We start from the raw sequence: 20794 nt of genomic DNA on the forward strand, positions 1-20794 counted from the left end.
CCAGTAGAGGCAGGGTCTGAACCATAGGTAAGCACTCCACGATGGGGTGGATGCCTTCTGTGTTCAAGGTGTGGCCTAGGAACATGACTTCAGACTGTTTAAGTTGAGATTTAGCCTTCTTAATGATAACCTGACTTCATGGAGAGTGGCCAAGACCTGTTCTAAATGAACTGAATGATCTTTGAGGTTATTGCAGTAGGCCAAAGCACTGCCTAAATATGTGTAGCAGTGTGGGAGCTGTAAGAGGAGTTCACATATGATGTCACATTTGGGATGCATTCCAGAAGAGGAGTCCACCAGTGATGTCACATATGGGGTGCATTCTTAAAGCTGTATGGCATATACAGGTTCTCAGAATACCCAAATGAGGTAATAATGATGATTTTCTCAATGTTGTCTAGGTGCATTGGAATAAGGAGGTACACCCACTTACAGTTGAACTCTGTGGCACACACAAGTATGTGAGTAAAATCTTGCATGTTAAGAATTGTCCTGGAATTAGGAACCCAGTAATCACCACAGAGCCTCGTGGTACCATCTTTTTTTGGTACAAGTTTGATAGTGGAGGCCTATGGACAGTCCACCGGTCGCACAATCCCCATTTGGAGCAGTGTGTCAATATCATTCTTCAGGATCTGCAGATTGACTGGATAGAGGTGACATAGTTTGTGACAGCTGGGCAGACATTCTCTTGTAATGGTGCTAGGGTGCAGGAGGTGGCAGTAGCGGAAGCACTATTTGTCAACACCATATGTTGCCTTTACTAGTCTGGGCATGACTGTTGTCCCATTGGGGCAGTGTTGAAGGAGGCAGGGCAGCACCTTCGTTATGAGTGTAGCTGGCTGGTGACCCATTTGATGTAACCAACTGCTGTGAGATAAGGACCGTAGATTGTTGTGTGCCTATTCAAATGATGTAGTAGTGATTTCAATGCGATGTGTAAGAGGAGAATTCTCATATCATAGTTTTGTGACTGCAATTGACATTCAAGAATTCGATGATGCATCAAAAGGATGTTGTTTACTGTGTGAGTGCAGTTGTGGAGGGTCTCCACGTAGGCAGCATCAAAGAAGTGGTGTTCTGATGGGCAGGCTGTGCCACTTTGGGTTGTATATGGGGAGAGTGCAATGACACCATCCATATGATATTCTGTTCTGTGCTGTGTGAGCATGACTAGCACAACATCCAGTTGACTGGCATGAAGGAAGTCAATTCCCAGGACTGGCTCTGTGATGTCAGATACATAGAAGTCCCTTTGACATTAGTGAAAATCTCAATTTGTTAGTATGGAAATTCCCCAATCTTGCGGACATTTTGGAGGAGACTGTAATTGTCCTACTGTCAATTGGGGTAATTACACTATTGTAAGTGGCAGGAGTGACGCTTGACGGTGTGTTATATCTAATGGCAACAAATGGACCTGACCTGTTAGAGGATTATCACATTGAGGCTGGTATCAGTAAACATTAGGCTGTTGTAGCAGTAATTGTCACCAAACTACAAAATACAGCTAAAACAAGTAGAAAGATTTACATGTTCAGAAAATTAGATAAATATGCAGTAGTGTCACATCTCAAATAGGAGCTCAGAACATCTACCTCTGAGAAGGAGCTTACAGAAGAACTGTGGCTCAAGTTTTCTTGTAGTTGCTCAAGCACTAGGTAGATGTCTACCTAGTAAAACAGTTCACGCTAGGAGGGAAGCTCCACAGTATACACTCACTGTAAAGAAACTTGTAAAGAACCTACTGCATTATAGATGTAAGATGAAGCATAGGGCTGTAGATAGAGAGATGCTGAATAAAACGTGTTTAGCTGGAAAGACAGAAATGCCTGAAACCTTCTATCACTAACGTAGCAGAATATTATTGATAAATTTCTCACAAAAGCCAAAGAAATTCTGGTCATATGTAAAGGCTGTTAATTTCAGACACTCATGAATGAGATAGGACCTAAGATCGAGGGCAGCAAAACAAAAACAGTAATACTGAACTCCATTTTCAATTGTTCCTTTACACAGGAAAATCCAGGAGTATTGCCCCAGTTTAATTCTTGTACCACTTCAAAGATGTATGAAATAGGTATTAGTGTCATTGCCATCAAGAAACATACAAAATCATTAAAAATGAGGAAAGCTGCAGAGCCCAGTGGAATCCCAATCAGATTCTATACCAAATTTGTGGCTGAAATCAGACAATGGAAAATCGAGGATGGAATATAACAATATTATGAGAAGGAAAGTTGCTGCTCAGCATATAGCGGAGATGCTGAGTCACACATAGGCACAATAAAAAGAGTTTCACACTTAAAGCTTTCAGCCAATGGCCTTTGTCAACAATAGACACACACACACACACACGCACACACTCATGCAAACGCAACTCACACACACGACTGAGTCAGTCACTATTTCAAGCATGATATATCATAGATCCCTTGAATGAAAAACCTGTGTTCATTGCTTGAAAGGAAGCACAGGTTACACACATCTACTAGAAGGGGTGTCTTCGACATCCATTTGTTGTAGAATCTCATAACATAAAGAGAACTCAAATGTGATGAGGTAACTCAGTCAAAATGACATCCTCCATGCTACCCAGCATATATTTTGAAAGTTTAGATTCTGCAAAACCCAATTAGTGCTTTTCTGAATTGGTGTGCAGAAATCCATGGACAAGGCGTTTGAATAGATGCAGTATTTCTTCACTTCTGGCAAAGCATTTGAGTGAGTACCACCATTACCCTCATAATCAAAAGTATAATTGGATGTGGGGCATCAAGTAAAATTTAAAAGTGAATTGAGGATTTCTTGGTAGGGAGGATGTGGCAGGTAATTTTGGATGGAGAGTCTTTGATAACTGCAGGCATAACTTAAGATATGCCCCACCTAAGTGTGTTGGTACCCTTGTTGTTTGTGATGTCTTGTTGTTCATGACCTTGCAGACAATTTTAATAGGAACCACATGTTTATTGCACATGGTGAGGTTATCTGTAATGAAGTACTGTCTGAAAAATGGAGCACATATAGTCAGATCTTGAAAAGATTTCAAGATTGTTGCAAAGATTGGCAACTTGCTTTAAATGTTCAGAAATGTTAAATTTTACTCTTCACTACATGGAAAAAAGTATCCTATGGCTACGATATTAATGCATCACACTTGGATTCAGGCAAATCATTCAAATACCTAGGTGTAACAGTTTATAGAGTTATAATAGAGGGAAACATTCCTGTCTTTTAGTTTATTATAAATCTTAAGTTCTGTGTGTAGAGGTGTCTGGGCATAAAAATTTTATCTGTGTGTTGGAAGTTTGAAATTTGCTTTGTGAAGAGTACTATAATGTACTTGAAATGATAATTTTGTAGTGCATGGTGATTTTGTATAGTTTATAGAGTTAAATGTAAATGTAATATATCTGTCTCAAAATGTACAGTGGTCAAATCATCTGATGTGAGGAGATATCTCAAGTAGAAAAATAAACATAAATGCCCTTTTTATACAAAAAATGAAATGATTGTATGGCATTATTGGCTCAGTGACTTACACATCTGTAATGATGAAATGATGATAATGACAACACTGCACCCACTCTCTGAGCAGATAAAATCTCTGACCTGGCTGGGAACCAAACCTGGGACCCCCTGATCTATTGGCAACCATGCTAATTGCTAGACCACAAGCTGTGTACTTTTATACAGAAAATTAAACAGATGTCAATAAAATAAAAAAGGATGAGAAGTTTTACATTAGTTTATAGAAATTACTTTAGTATCATTTATTGTTATAATTTGTTATATGGAAGAATGTTAATAATAGATTACAACATAGTGGCTTAATTTTATTCTTTAAACTAAAAATTCTTTTATTGACTTATTGCACTACAAAAATGGCTGTAGTATTGTTATGTGTGCATATAAATGTATTTTGTTGTTTAAACTGTCATCCATAAATTCTTCTGTAGAGTAGCAACTTATCTACTTGAAGATTATACAACTGTCATTTCAGTGAGAAAGTTCCATGTTAAATATATTCCTGTCTTTTAGTTTATTATAAATCTTAAGTTCTGTGTGTAGAGGTGTCTCAGCATAAAATTTTTATCTGTGTGTTGGAAGTTTGAAATTTGCTTTGTGAAGAGTACTATAATGTACTTGAAATGATAATTTTGTAGTGCATGGTGATTTTGTATAGTGAAATACAAATTTCATAAATATATATAGATAGAGTGATTAGTATTTTTGAACAGTATGCAACATGTTTCTGGTGATTTTGTTTTAATTTATTAGAAGTCTAATGTCATTAGTTGAATTTCTCAAGAGGATCATGCCATGCTAATTGAAAATATCTGTGATACACTAATTCCACTTGCTTATATGAATGGCACTTGATCAAAAACATATTGCAAAAGTTATGCTGTTCAGTTTGTTTGCTATGAAGTCTATGTGTGCTGTGCCTTCCAATTTAAATTTTTGTCTGCATTTAGGTCTCAAAACTTCACAGCGTTTACTTCTCTTGTTACCTCATCAATGCGAGCTGTTTTTATGCGCACCATTTCTATTGATTTAGCACTAGATGGCATCGTCTGGAAATTTTTTACATTCAGTTTCAGATAATTTTGATGAAACCAGGATTTCAGGTTTTCTAGAGTATTTTGTACACTACCTTGTTTTTTTTTCTAAGACACCACTTTCAATTAGGACTGAGGTGTCATCTATAAGACTGAGTGAACATCAATGTTTGATGACATGTTATTTATATAATACAGAAAATGATATGGATCCAGTACTGAACCTTGTGGTACCTCTTTGTAAATTATGTTCCGATCATAGAAGTAATTGTTTGAATTTGCTGTTGTAATCTCTCAGTTTTTCCTTTCTGTCAAATATGATTTGTACCACTGCAACAAACTGCCCCCATCCTACACCTTTGTAGTTTATAAAGAAGTAATGTATAATTTACTATGACTTTTTTAACCCTTCTCTAATGAGGAGATTAATTTTTTGGTGAATTCACTTGTGGAATTTATAGAACTTTTCCTGTTAGGAAACCAAACTGATTTTTACAAATATAATTTTTGTCACAAAATTTTCCATTTGCTTGGATAAAATCTTTTCAATGACTTTAGAGAACGTTGGGAGGAGTGAGATAGGACAGTAGTTCCCCATATCTTCCAGTGATCTCTTTTCTGAAGAGTGGCTCAGAGCATCTCAGGACATTGGAAAAACATCTCTGTTCAACTGATTAGTTAATAATTGTAGTCAATGTATGAAAGGTAATATCACATACAGCCTTCACAACAATGATGCATATTCCATCCCACCCACAACACCATTGCATAGTCCTTACCATCCAGCTGAATTTGAATATAAAATATAAAGTGTAATGAAATCATACAAAGAAGAACAGCATGAATGGTCAGGTTTGTTTGACCCATGAGAGCACTGTGCAGATGCTCAAAAAACCAAACTGGCAGACTCTTCAAGATGAGTGCAAACTATCGCATGAAAGCCTACTCACAAAGTTTCAAGAACCAGTGTTAAGTGAAGAATCTAGGAATGTACTACAATATATTGCTCCCAAGGGGATCATGAAGACAAGATTAGACTAACTATAACACACACAGACACCTTTAAGCAATTGGTCTTCCACACTCCGCATACGAATCAAACAGAAAGATGCTATAATAATTGGTACGATGAGAAGGACATTGTGTCATGCACTCTACAGTTGTTTGCAGAATAAGGCTGCAGCCTTATTATTTTTCCATCAGCTCTTCTGGTTTGGGTGCACTTCTTATTACAAATCAATGTTGCTCTTTCTTTTTCTTCCTGTTGATCTTAAGACTGCTGCCGTCTCAAGTATTTCTTGCTTTCATTTTCATTTTGTGTGTATCTAAAACCATTCTCCTGGCAATTCTCATTTACCATTCTTGAAATGACATATTACTTTGGTGTTTTTATCATCATCTAAGCTAACATATTATTGTAATTGCCCAGATTTTTTGACATTTTTGCTCATTGTAATAAACTCTTCTCTGTGCTTTATCTGTCAGAGTTGCCAATGTTTTCTACATTCTCTTCTAGGTACCTGTCTGAATGACACCACATTCCGTTTTTGATTTGTTTTGCACAATATTTTCTCTTCCACATACGTGCAAATATTCACAGCATGTAACGTCTTGTTTATTGCCTCTCAAAGGACTATCATAACTTTATCAGCTATTATTCCTTTATACCTTCTTTCAACTTCATCTTCTAAACAGTTTTTAAAGGAATGCATTTCTGTTCATGTATCTCATGGATTGTTACTCTCTGCTATTTCAAAAACTTAAATGGGAAGGACAAAAATGTAAATTAAAAGTTCTACTCAAACTCATGAAAATCAAATACTGACCAGTCCCTGAAATAATGTCACTGTAAACTTTATACAGAAATAATGCTACCTCCAAAGACACATTAAGATAAAAATATGTAGAAGGGAGGCTAAAGGAACTCTGTTAAAATTAGTTGGAATTGCTTGCTTCAGTTTAGGTTATTCTGACATTGTGCATGCATGTTCTATTTACAAGTTCTGATTTGTACTGCATTAAATATGTGAATTTTATTTATGATTACATCTTATTAATTCCAGTGCTCGAAACCTTGTGGTGGGGGTATAAAAACAAGAGAAGTTGAGTGCCTGCAAGTAATGGCCCAGAACCATATAGTGCCACGTCCTACATCACAATGTCCTGCATCTAAACCAGCTGACAAGAAGCCATGTAACACTAAAGCTTGTTCTACACATTCTGATCGACCAATTATTGATACTGAAAACAAAACTTTTATCCAAAAGAACTCAAATGACAAGAAAGTAAGTTTGAAGATAGGAGGACAAGCAGTGGTGTTTGCAGGTGTTCAGGTGAAGATAAGATGCCCTGTTAGAAGATTTAACAGGTAAACACTTCACTTTTTATGTTTTAAGCTTACGAACTTACGAGTATCTTCCTATGCAAAATGTTTGTAAAATGTACCATCAACTTAGTACTGCATTAAGGAAAAAGATCATTTTTTTCAGTGATTTAAAAAATTAAACTTTTGCTGGTTTAAATCAACAGCAATGTTATTCTCACATTGTTCTTAACTTCGTGGATTTCTACAAAATGGATATCACAGTAAATTCACTTTACAAAATATAACGTAGAGTATGACTGTAGAAATAGCATACATTTAACTCAGCATAAACCATCCCTCCCCCCTCCCAAACCACCCCTCCCCCTAATCAGTAGCACAAATTTATGTAGAGCAATGTTTGTTACATATAATTAGAAGTTTAATTTCAATGCATGTACAGCTTCAAAGTGATAAGTCCAGTGCACTTTGAGATACATGTCAAGCAAGAGACAATGTTTTTCATGTTTGTGCACACAGAGTGCTGAGTGCTTTGGAATTGCAGTATTTTATATGACTGAAATAAAGCAAATCCACCATGGGGCTGTTGTTTTTGATTGAGTAAAACATTTTTTGGGTTTTGGGGAGAGTGATCTAGGTTAAAATAACATTGCCACAAAGGCCAGGTGTGGGAACTGGCACACAGTTCTGAGAAGTGATTGACAGTGTGAAGTCACATACACTTCTTTCATGTAGGATGTTCTGAAGAAAACTGCTTCGATAGATATGATGAGGTTGGCCTTTACTGATTTAGTAGTCGTGCTTATTGTCATAATTACGGAGAAAGAACTGCTGATTTTAAAGCTCAAAGCTCAACTGGCAGTAGCACAGGCAAAATTGGAATTGTTGAGAACTGCAGTTGCCAGCAGTAATGTTGGAATGGAGTTTATGATTGGTCTATTGTCAAACCTGCCAAATCAGACAAGAAGTTGTAAGAGATATTGCAAGTCTGTTAGTTTTAGTCTAGATGTCTCCAGCTGCTTCCCTAGAATGGAGACTGGAGAAAAATATGTAAACAACCCAAGGAGTTCATGAACACTCCAAATAGAAAGGAAAACAGAAGCAAGTTGTGGTTCGTAGTAGTCAGAGGGGTGAAAAGGCCAAGAAGATCCTTCTGTTAGTGAGTACCCATGGGATGAAAAGTGTGAACTAGTACAGAACCTGCAGGCAGTGGATATAAAGTAACAAGCCTTTCTAAAGGCAAGTTTCAGGACTCAGTAAAACCATTTGCCATTTATGCTCTCTGGGAAAAAATCTTGGTGAAGCAATCCACATAGTAATTATCAGGGGGAAGGAGGTCTTTGAAAGATAATCTCAACTTGGCAATTGTGGAGAACATCAGGCACATGTCTGGTAATGCTCATCAGACTAACATGAAGACTATCACTCTCTGAATAATAAGACAAATTCTGTATGAAGAATTCCATCAAATATGTTAATGCAGAACCTTAAAATGTTGCTCAATAGAATGGGGCAGTGACACTCGGGAGTGGTTAATACATTGGACCTTATGCAGTGCACCACGAGTGGTATGGTCTACATCCGAATGTGTCCACTAAGAGCTTACTTACATGACTTGCGCTGTGTGACAAAAAAAGTGAAGCACCTAGAAGGGGAGAGGAAAGTAAAATGAAACTTCATAAGGTGAGAGGGTATGTGATGTTATTCCAGTCATTTAAAAAGAACTTGGCAGTATGTGCCAACTTATAAGTATGACATATCTCCTCCTCTTGCCTGTGTGCATGCACTGATTTGTTAGGGAATGGCATCATAAAGCCAATGTATCCTCTCCTGAGGCGAGCTGGGCCACAGCTGTTGTAACTGGCCTTCAATGTCCTTGATGCTGGCAATGGTATTGATGTCACATTCAGACTAGTCCCACACATGTTCCATTGGTACATACCTGGGGATCATGTTGGACACAAGAGTACCTGAATATCTCACAGACAGCTCATAGAGATGTACATGCGTGATTGGCCATTATCCTGTTGCAAAAAGGCATCACAATGCTGTCGAATGAGAGGTAACACTTGAGGGTGCAGGATGTCTGTGACATACCATGGTGCCATCAGATGTCCACTATTATCCATGACCTGAAGTCATATCCAATGCCCCCCTCCACTCCATGATTTTAGAAGTAATTGCATCTCTCCAAAACATTGGATGAATGAGACCTCTCCCTATGTCACCACCAACAGTGGTCATCCGAGATATTGCAGAACTGTGATTTATTTCTGAATGGTTTGTGATGCCATTTATCAGCAGTCCATGCCTCCCACTCACAGAACCAATAACGTAGTCCTGCTGATGCTAGCCTCTGACCAATTCTGAGGGATGACACAGAATGTCACAGGAAGTCTGTTATTTATTCTTGTATGAGCAGGTGCAAATGTGAAAGGATTACAATGCACCTGGTGCATAGTAAGGTGATCCTCCCTGGTGGTCTAAACCTCATCTCCCAGAACGTTGAAGATGAGTATGCCTACCCTCACACTTCAAGCAGTCCAACTTTGGACCACTGTTACATCTGAATACATTCAAATATGGATATTGCAAGACTCAACCAGCTGGACAAATGAAGACCCATAATGACGCCCATTTAAAAATGTATTAGATGCTGATAAAACTATCTCACGTGAGTATGCTGCATGTCTCTGTCCTTCAGCATTTGATAGCATTCATGTCCCTTATACACGGAATAACCAAAGAAACTGGTACACCTGCCTAACATTGTGTAGGACTCCACAAGCATGCAGATGTGGCATGGACTCGACTAATGTCTGAAGTAGTGCTGGAGTGATGAATCCTGCAGGGCTGTCCATAAATACCTCTTCTGAACAGTACGTTGCAAGGCATTCCAGATATACTCAACAATGTTCATGTCTGGGGAGTTCGGTGGCCAGCAGAAGTGTTTAAACTCAGAAGAGTGCTCCTAGAGCCACTCCGTAGCAATTCTGGACATGTGGGGTGTCACATTGTCCTGCAGTAATTGCCCAAGATCCTCAGAATACACAGTGGACATGAATGGATGCAGGTGATCACACAGTATGCTTACGTACATTTCACCTGTCTGAGTCTTATCTAGACGTATCAGGGGTCTCATATCAGTTCAACTGCATATGCCCCACACCATTACATAGCCTCTACCAGCTTGAAGAGTCCCATGCTGACATGCAGGGCCTATGGATTCATGAGTTTGTTTCTATACCCATACACATCTATCTGCTCAATATGATTTGAAATGAGACTCGTCTGACCAGGCAACATGCTTCCAGTCATCAACAGTCCAATTTCAGTGTTGAATGGCCCAGGCAAGGCATAGCTTTGCACCTTGTAGCCATCAGGGGTACATGACTTGGTGTTCGGCTCCAAATTGATGATGTTCCATTGAATGGTTCACACGCTGACACTTGTTGATGGCCCAGCATTGAAATATGCAGCAATTTGCAGAAGGGTTGCAATTCTGTCATGTTGAATGATTCTCCTCAGTCAACATTGGTCCCATTCTTGCAGGACCTTTTTCTGGACACAGTGATGTTGGAGATTTGATGTTTTACCAGATTTCTGATATTCACAGTACACTCGTGAAGCAGTTGTATGGGAAAAATCCTCACTTCATCGCTACCTCAGAGATGCTGTGTCCCATCACTTGTGCACCGACTACAACATCACTTTCAAATTCACTTAAATCTTGATAACCTGCCGTTGTAGCAGCAGTAACTGATCTAACAACTGCATCACACACTTTTTGTCTTATATAGGCATTACTGATCGCAGTACCACATTCTGCCTGTTTACATATTTCTGTATTTGAATATGTATGCCTATACCAGTTTGTTTGGCACTTCAGTGTATATGCTACTTGATATGTCAAGTTCCATGGAGATATCCACCAGAGTAAAAGGAAGTCAATATAACAAGTTTATTTGTTGACCACAACTTTAATAAAGTCTTCAGTGTATTATGGAAGTAAAGTTCTTTCAAGTGAAAAATAAACAATAGGCCTCCAATGGCAAACAAAATTAATAATGTGACTCTTCAAGCTTTCCTGGCGGGTGTGTTGTAAATAGTCTTCACAGGTTTTCCGGCCGATCATGTTGTGCAAATTCCACATTATTTCCTCAGAGCAACTGTCTGACATCTTCAGGTGATTCAACCTTGCTGGTGGCTAGGTACAACTGACGGTACCCGCACATTGACGCCCTGTTTCTAGAACACGCACATGCACAGGTGTAGAAATTGTGCATGCACAATGATTTGCAGTTAGATGGTGCCATATTCAAACTACCACTGCCAAAAATCGCAGAGCAGCCCTCCTGCACATGCGCTGTATGCTGCATTTGCCAACAGTGTGGCCAGATGTTACTCACCAATGGCCGTATTAGATCAGTGTTATGATGGGCCTGTTATCAAAGAATCTTGATTTTCACATCATGATTTAATAGCAGCCAATGCAGGGATCCAGGCTATGCTCAGCTGAAATCCCATGTTGTTGATGAGACTATCGGCTGTACGGATATGTATTGCTTCCTTAATGATGTAATCCCAGGAAGATGATGCCAGGGATAAAACTTCCGTCTCTTCATAAATCATCCAATGTCCTGTATTCATACAGTGTTCCGCAATTGCCAATTTTTTGGTTGATGAAGGCGTGTTTGACACTGATGGCCATCACAGCATTCTTGTGCTGTGTGGCATGTCTGGCCTATATACGCTGCCCCACATTGGCAAGGAATCTGATACGAATACACCCACCACTTTGGCCTTTTTGCCATATTTTGATGCCATGTCATCAAGAATCAGAAGAGTCCTCAGAAGATATGGAATTAAGTGTGTTTTTCAACACTCTGCAAAACCGAGAAGCCTGTTGGGTTCGGTTAAGGATGACCTTGGCCTGAGGAAATGTAGTGTGTACAAGATTCCTTGTCAATGTTGGACAGCGTATATAGGTCAAATGTGCTGCATGGTATGAGAACGCTGCAATGAACATCAACATCATACACACCTTTGTCAACTGAAAAAATTGACAATTGCGGAACACTGTCTGAATACAGGACATTGGATGATTTATGAAAAGATGGATGTTTTATCCCCAACATCATCTTTCTGGGATTGCGTCATTAAGGAAGCAATACATATCCATACATCCGATAGTCTCATCAACAACGATACAGAATTTCAACTGAGCACAGCATGGAGCCCTGCATTAACTGCTATTAAATCATGACACAAAAATCAAGATTCTTCGATAACAGGCCCATCATAACATTGGTCTAATTCGGCCATTGGTGGGTAACGTCTGGCCGCACTGTTGGCAAATGCAGCATACAGCATACGTGCAAGAGGGCTGCTCTGCAATTTTCGGCAGTGGGAGTTTGAATATGGCACCATCTAACTGCAAATCATTGCACATGTGCAATTTCTGCACCTGCTCATTCATCGGGTGCGTGTTCTAGAAACAGGGCATCAATGTGCGGGTACCATCAGTCATACCTACCCACCAGCAAGGTTGAACCACCTGAAGATGTCGGATAGTTGCTCTGAGGAAATATCATGGAATTTCCACAATATGATCCAGTGGCAAACCCGTGAAGACTATTTACAAAATTAATAATCCTGAATCAAAAAATAAATAAGTTCCTCAACATGCAGAAAATAACCAATTGATAAATGAGAACACAACACTCTTTAAGAAAGAGTTTGAAGAAAGTTAAACTTATAGCAAGTTCCTTAATTCTTGGGCTTGGAAATCAAAGTCTGCACTCTGGCTTAAGCCTTGGGAACAAACACTTTCAAAATATCTTGCAGTTGTACTTCACAGAAGAAGTTCTAATGATCAAATAGTACTTAAAGTGTCTAAGTCTGGTAAGGACAGAAGCACAAAATAAAGTCTTTGCACTATTATGTCAGTGAAGTAAAAACAACAGAAATGATACCAAGTCCTGGCTATCACACCACCAATCACACTTAGAGACCAGACAGAGGAGGTGGCATTCTATCTCGGAAGATGGTAATGAGTCTGTAGTGAGGCATTGCTCAAAATTTCTTTTTGGTTGCTCACTGCAGAGGAACAGCCTATCTAAGCGTGAGTGCAAGCCTAAATAGGTGCCTCACAGTACCATTCATGTACATCTATTTTCAGCATGTGAAACTGTGGATGCAGGAAGAGGTGCAGTAAATCAATGACCTCTACCATCACCGTGCAAGCTGCCTGGTGGCCTGCTCAGAATGCTGTTGTTGCCACCTGCTGGTCTGCATGTAGTGTTCCAGAACTCATATTTCCTGTGGCATTCGTTTTGTAGAAGCAGAGCTAGTGACAACCCAAACTACTCAGACATTGTGCATGGTGCCATCATCCAGAGTGCCATGTCACTACTAGGCTTGGTAACAACACTAAACTTGAAGAACACTACTGTGCTCTGATGGTTATTCTAACTGTTACAGAGAATTGCTACTTCAGTTTTTTGTCAGGCAGTGTATTTATACAAGCATTGATTGCACTAGGCACTGTCTGTCCAAGCCCTGTGATTTTCAATATTTTTGATAGGTCTTTTTAGGTTAAATATTTCCAAAAGATATAGCTGCCAAATAACTATTGATGCAGTTGCAACAGCCAGTGAAGCACAAACAGGAAAAGGCACTTTGTGCAACCCAAGTGGTAACAGTCATTTTACATTTCAACTTCTTCATCAAAATGTAAAAAGCTTTTTAAATAAGAAAGACAAATTCTTCATACCAAAACAGGATATTCATAAGTGTAAACATATTTCTGCATATATTCTGTGCATGAAAAAATGTAAGCTGGAAATGAACACTCACATCTAGATGGATACAAGGTAGTATACCATCACTGTGGCATAATACAAAGGTTTGAACTTTAATAGTGGCAACTATTTATTTACAGCTTGTACAAAATAGATATGTGTTTCAAAGTTATATTGACCTTCAAAGTAGTCACCAGCAGTGTGTATAAACCCTTGCCAGCAATGTGGAAGTCGTAGGATACTCTTAGCAGTGCCAGTTGTGTTGTTAGTTCGAGCAGCGAGGTCTATTGCCCGACGAATTTGTAGCAGTTGTGAAGCAAAAGCCGTGAAGTGTTTCCTTCAGTTTAGAAATCAAGTTGAAGTTACGAGGCCTTAAGTCGGGGGAGTGCAGTAGGTGATATAGCACTTAGTAGCTCCATCAGTCAAACAAATCAGTTACAGCTAGCGCTGTATGTGCTTGAGCATTGTCCTGCAAAATGATGGTCAGGTCCTGCAGAAACTGGAGTGGTCATAGGTTGTGTTCCAAAAATGAACAGCATAGAGATAGAAGTGATGACAGTTTCTGCAGGACCTGACCATCATTTTGCAGGACAATTCTCAAGCACATACAGAGTGTGTGTGTGTGTGTGTGTGTGTGTGTGTGTGTGTGTGACATCATAAGAGTAGAATGGCCAAACAATAATTAACATATTATTTTCAATATATTTACATCATTTACCTTCTTATCAAAACAGTGACAGTTATAAGGCAATTCACTAACAACATAATATGGATGTCACATCATTCCAGACTTACTTGGGAATGACAATAAATGCCAAAACAGTGTGTCATGAATAAAGATTAGTTATTATAAGGAGCTGTTGTGCTGTGTGTATCTAATAAACATGTTCAACAAGTATCTTTATCCAGTACAGCATAACAATGCCATGTAATTAGTGCTGTGGGCAGAGTTTTGCATTACAATACTCCAGGTAGAGAGTTGATTTTATAATTATAGTACATCATCTCAGCAGAAAATATGGCAACATATTGACTGTTTACATAATTTCATAATGTATTTTCTTAAGTCACAGACAGGCACAGTTAAGACACTTACTCATAAGTTTTCAGCCACAGTCTTCATCAAAAAAGACACACACACACACACACACACACACACACACACACACACACACACACACACACACCATTCATTCACACAATCAAGCACATCTCATGCACACATGACTGCAAACTCCAGTATTCTGGCCCGAGCTGCTAGAGTCGGTGGTCATATGTGTGTGTGTGTGTGTGTGTGTGTGTGTGTGTGTGTGTGTGTGTGTGTGTGTGAAATGTGCTTGCTTGTGTGAATGAACGGTGTGTGTTTCTCTTTTTCTGATGAGGGATGTGGTTGAAAGCTAATGTGTAAGTATCTTTTAATTGTGCTTTAAAAGATAGACTACTACACATTTAGAAATTCTTCTGTAGAGTAGAAGAAAATAGCAAACAAGTATGATATCAGTTTGTGTTTGAAGTTAATATTATTATTGCCAGCCGTGGTGGCCGAGCAGTTCTAGGCGCTTCAGTCTGGAACTACACAACTGTTGCGGTCACAGGTTCGAATCCTGCCTCGGGCATGGATGTGTATGATGTCATTAGGTTTAAGTAGTTCTAAGTTCTAGGGGACTGATGACCTCAGATGTTAAGTCCCGTAGTGCTCAGAGTCAATATTATTATTCATTTAATTCTGCTTGTAAGTAGGTAGCCGGTCAAAGATTTTTGTGGTTGAATACCTCACTCATTTCTGTGCCCCAATAAGGCTGAGTGAAGGAAAATGTAACTCAATTCTCCTCCTAGTATGTTAATAAATACTGTTATTGTTTTCAAACTGTGAATGATTGTTGACAACAGTAGCCATCACATAGTATCATTGCTACATGCTTCTGTACAACAAACATTTTTACCGCCGGTGATGAGTTACCCCACAACTCATAGACATTAATGAGGGAACATTTTCATCTCCAAAATCTGGTATCATCTATAATACAGAAGTTGCTTCATGCCCTTATCAATATAAACATCGAATGATTCAGGATATTCTGTTCCATTTATTGGTTTACCCTTATGCTGTATTTCTAATAATATGGTCAGGTCTTGTACAGTACTGAATTACAAATACACTGAGATGGCAAAAGTCATGGGATACCTTCTAAAATCTTGCTGGGCCTATTTTTGCCTGGCTTAGTGCAGCAGCTTCATGTGACAAGGACTCGACAAGTTGTTGGAAGTCCCCTGCAGAAATACTAAGCCTCGCTGCCTCTTTAGCTGTCCATAATTGCTAAAGTGTTGCCAGTGCAGATTTTGTGCATGAACTGACCTCTCAATTACGTCCCATAAATGTCTGATGGGATTCTCCAGAATGTTCTTCAAACCAATCATGAACAAGTGTGGCCTGGTAACATGGTACATTGTCATCTGTAACAAGTTCATCATTGTTTGGGAACGTCATCTCCCTGAATCACCACAGATGGTCTCCAAGTAGCTGATAATAACCATTCATAGTCAATGACACAGTCCACAGCCCACACCATTATGGAGCCAGAACTTGGGTCAATGGCTTCATTGTATTTGCACAACTCTCGAACCCCACCAACACTTCTCCCCAACTTGAATTGGGACTCAGCTGACCAAGGCATGGTTTTCCAATCGTCTATGGTTGGGTGAGGGTGGGAGGGAAGATGCTACAGGAGGGATGTGGCAGACAGGATAGTTGATTGCGAGGCTGTGCTGGTGGGGAGGGGAGGGCAAAGGGGGGATGAGAAAATAGAGGAGGGGAAAGAATTAGCCAGGTGCTTTGGCAAGATAAAGACATGCATAGAGCTGGAGTGGGAGCAGGGAAGGGGATAGAGGCAGGTGGAGAGAACAGGGACTAGTGAAGGAGTCGCAAGAACAAAGGATATGTTGCAAGGAGACTTCTCACCTGTGGAATCCAGAAAAGCTGGTGTCAGTGGGAAGCCCGTGCCATCTAGATTGGTTTCATCAACACCGGAAGTCTACTCGTTTTATATATACTGTATGAAAATGGCACACACGTCTGCAGTCTCAGAGAGCTGAAACCACACTGCGAGCAGCAGCACCAGTGCATGATGGGTGTGGCAACTGGGTGGGGGTAAGGAGGAGGCTGGGGCAGGGAGGGGGAGGGAAAGTATGGTGGGAGTAGTGGACAGTGAAGTGTTGCACTTTAGACGGAGGGAAGGAGAGAAGGTGCCGAGGGGGGAGGGGGTAAGTAACGGAAAGGAGAGAAATAAAAAGAAACTAAAAGTCTGGGTGTGGCGGTGAAATGACGGCTGTGTAGAGCTGGAATGGGAACAGGGAGGGGGCTGGATAGCTGTGGACAGTGACTAACGAAGTTTGAGTTGAGGAGGGTTATGGGAATGTAGGATGTATTGCAGGGAAAGTTCCCACCTGCACAATTCGGAAAAGCTGGTGTTAGTGGGAAGGATCCATATAGCACAGGCCGTGAAGCAGTCATTGAGATGAGGGATATCATATTTGGAAGTGTGTTCCGCAACAAGGTGGTCCACTTGTTTTTTGGCCACAGTTTGTTGGTGGCCATCATACAGACAGACAGCTTGTTGGTTGTCATGACTACATAGAATGCAGGACAGTGGTTGCAGCTTAGCTTGTAAATGACATGATTGGTTTCACAGGTAGCCCTGCCTTTAATTGGATAGGTGACGTTAGTGACCGGACTGGAGTAGGTGGTAGTAGGAGGATGTATGGGACAGGTGTTTCTTCTAGGTCTGTTACAGGGGTATGAGCCATGAGGTAAGGGATTGAGAGCAGGGGTTGTGTAAGGATGGATGAGTATATTGTGTAGGTTTGGTGGGCGGCGGAATACCACGGTAGGAGGGGTGGGAGGGATAGTTGGCAGCACATTTCTCATTTCAGGGCATGACAAGAGGTAAATGAAACCCTGGTGGACAATGTAATTCAGTTGCTCCAGTCCTGGATGGTACTGAGTTGCGAGGGGAATGCTCCTCTGTGGCCGGACTGTGGGACTTTGGGAGGTGGTGGGAGACTGGAAAGATAAGGCACAGGAGATTTGTTTTTGTACAGTCAGTGAAGGCTTCATTGAGGCCCTCAGTATATTTTGAGAGGGACTGCTTGTCACTCCAGATGCAACAACCATGGATGGCTAGGCTGTACGGAAGGAACTTCTTGGTATGGAATTGGTGGCAGCTGTCGAAGTGGAGGTATTGCTGGTGGTTAGTAGGTTTGATATGGACGGAGGTACTGATATAGCCATCTCTGAGGTGGGGGTCAACATCTAGGAAGGTGGCTTGTTGGGTTGAGTAGGACCAGTTGAAGCAAATGGGGGAGAAGTTGTTGAGGTTCTGGAGGAATGTGAAAAAGGTGTCCTCACTTTCAATCCAGATAGCAAAGACGTCATCAATGAATCTGAACCAGGTGAGGGGTTTATGATTCTGGGTTTTTAGGAAGGTTTCCTCTAGATGGCCCATGAATAGGTTAGCACAGGATGGTGCCATGCGGGTGCCCATAGCCGTACCATAGATTTGTTTGTAGGTAATGCCTTCAAAGGAGAAATAATTGTGGGTGAGGATATAGTTGGTCATGGAGACTAGGAAGGAGGTTGTTAGTTTGGAATCCATAGGGCATCTGGAAAGGTAGTGTTCGATAGCAGTAAGGCAATGGGCATTAGAAATGTTAGTGTACAGGGAGGCGGCATCAGTAGTGACGAGCAGGGTACCGTGTGGTAAAGGGACAGGAACTGTGGAAAGTCGGTCGAGGAAGTGGTTGGTATCTTTTATATAGAAGGATAGGTTCTGGGTAATAGGTTGAAGGTGTTGGTCTTCAAGAGCAGAGATTCTCTCTGTGGGGGAACAGTAACCAGCCACAATGGGGCATCCTAGGTGGTTGGGTTTATGGACTTTAGGACGCATGTAGAAGGTGGGAGTGCAGGGAGTGGTAGGGGTAAGTAGAGAGATGAACTCTGGGGAGAGGTTCTGGGATGGGCCTAAGAGTTTGAGTGGTGACTGGAGATCCTGCTGAATTACTGGAATGGGATCACTGTGGCATGGTTTGCAGGTGGAAGTATCTGACAGCTGATGGAGTTCTTCTGACACATAATCCTTGCCGTTCAAAACAACGGTGGTGGAGCCTTTGTCTGCATGTAGGATTATAAGGTTGGGATCAGTTTTTAGATGGTGGACTGGGGTTCTTTCTGCGGATGTAAGGTTAGTTTGCATGTTGAGGGATTTGGGGAATGATGGCGAGGCAAGGTTCGAGGTTAAGAAAGTCTGGAAAGTTAACAGGGGGTGGTTTGGAGGCAGTGAGGTTGGATCACAGTTGGATAGAGGAGTGAACTGAGTTAGGCAAGGTTTAATATTGGTCTTTGGTTGAGTCTCATTGGTCAGGTTGGTGACGAAAAAATGCACTGGTGCTGCTGCTCTTGTGTGTATGTGTGTCTACTGCTGACAAAGGCCTTTATGGCCGAAAGCTACAATTGTGTGAATCTTTTTGTTGTGCCTATTGCTACTCAGCATCTCTGCTATATGGTGAGTATTGTCACATTTAAAAAATGAATAATAAAGTTATAAAGTTGGCTTTGTCATTTGTAATCTAACATTTGCAATTGCATAACTGAAACTTAATTTAACAGAGACAAAAAAGGAAACTGTGTTTGCCATTCTGTGTCATATGCTTATTGGTTTGATGTATTTTAAGTAATGTTGTATATTTGCTTTTCTGTACCACATACAAAACATAAGGATGTACTTCATTTGGCTGGTTTTCTATTAGACTCATCAGCTGTGTGTGTGGTGTGTGTGTGTGTGTGTGTGTGTGTGTGTGTGTGTGTGTGTGTGTGTTTGTGTGATTGCGAGAAAGGGGGGGGGGGGGGGGGGGGGGGGGAGACAGATTCACAAAAAGAAGGCGGGGAGCAGTCTTTCAGTTGGATGCCCCTTGGGCGACCTGCATGTCCCAAACCTACCCCAATAATCCTAGTGAGGAAAGAGAACCTACAGTTTAACATGGAATATGAACCCTGTGTCATTCCTAGAAAACCTTCCTATCATTGAGACGTGGAGGTTAATCAATGTCTCCATCTGATAAATCCTTATCGACTTCACTGAATTGCATATCCTCATTATTCTGAACATTTTTGCTCCTGTTTCTAGTTAAGTCACCTCCCTTCTTCTTCCAATTGACATTTAAATCTGAAATATCGCTACCACTTATAGCGATCATTATGCAAGTTACCCAAAAACACAATTAAATCTTCACTCACCTCCTACCTTTCCTTGATATGATTCATAAATATCATTGCAATTTTCTTCCCAACAATCAGGGTAAACTCTTTGATGCATGATTTTTTAAAAGTGAGACACTTAATTGTTCTTCCCTCACATTTATCCACACTGTGTACAGGAAATGTATATTTATTTATTTATTTATTTATTTTATTTATCCATCCATTGACAATAAATATTGTTTGGATGTTGTCAAGGGTACATGTGAGCCATTCCAAAGAAATGGGACACAAGCAATATATACGTAAAAAAATACAAAACAAAATAATACAATGAAGTTAATAATAATACAATGAAATTAATATAGCCTATATACATCCTTGCTTGTTATTTTAAATGCATAGTCTGTTTTTCATAAGGCTTTAGTTTTGTCCTCCCTAAACGGCAAGTCCTTATATACACAACACTGCTTAAGTATATATTTACATCACACAACAGCTGTCCTTTAAGTATGTAAATGTAATCAATGATTAGGTACAGATAGAGTATTTTCCATTTTACCTTTATAAATATCATCAGAAAAAATTTATTGACCTACATAGTCATTTAAAGAATAAAAACATTGTTCTACTAGAAATTTTTTAAATTTATCATCTTCTAACTGCCTGATGTTTACTGGCAGTGCGTTGTACAGTTTTACACTGATATGGCTCGCATGCCTTTGTGTATTCGTTCTTTTTGTTCGCTGAGTATGGGGTGCTGCGCTATTATGGGTATTGTAGTTATGAAAGTCGGCATTTGCCTGAAAATCTGCAGTGTGGGTCCTGACATACAATACACATTTGTATATGTATA

The 20794-nt window shown here is 40.1% G+C and overlaps 1 protein-coding gene across 1 annotated transcript in view; it reads left to right on the plus strand.

Moving 5' to 3' along the window:
- Positions 1 to 20794, plus strand: part of LOC126485046 (protein madd-4-like) — a 697683-nt gene that overhangs the window by 490463 nt on the left and 186426 nt on the right. The window contains exon 13 of the mRNA XM_050108648.1: positions 6626 to 6930. Coding sequence (XP_049964605.1) covers positions 6626 to 6930 — 305 coding nt within the window. The remainder of the gene's footprint in view (positions 1 to 6625; positions 6931 to 20794) is intronic.

The sequence above is a fragment of the Schistocerca serialis genome, chromosome 6 (genome assembly GCF_023864345.2).
Source record: "Schistocerca serialis cubense isolate TAMUIC-IGC-003099 chromosome 6, iqSchSeri2.2, whole genome shotgun sequence".
Classification (NCBI taxonomy): Eukaryota; Metazoa; Arthropoda; class Insecta; order Orthoptera; family Acrididae; genus Schistocerca; species Schistocerca serialis.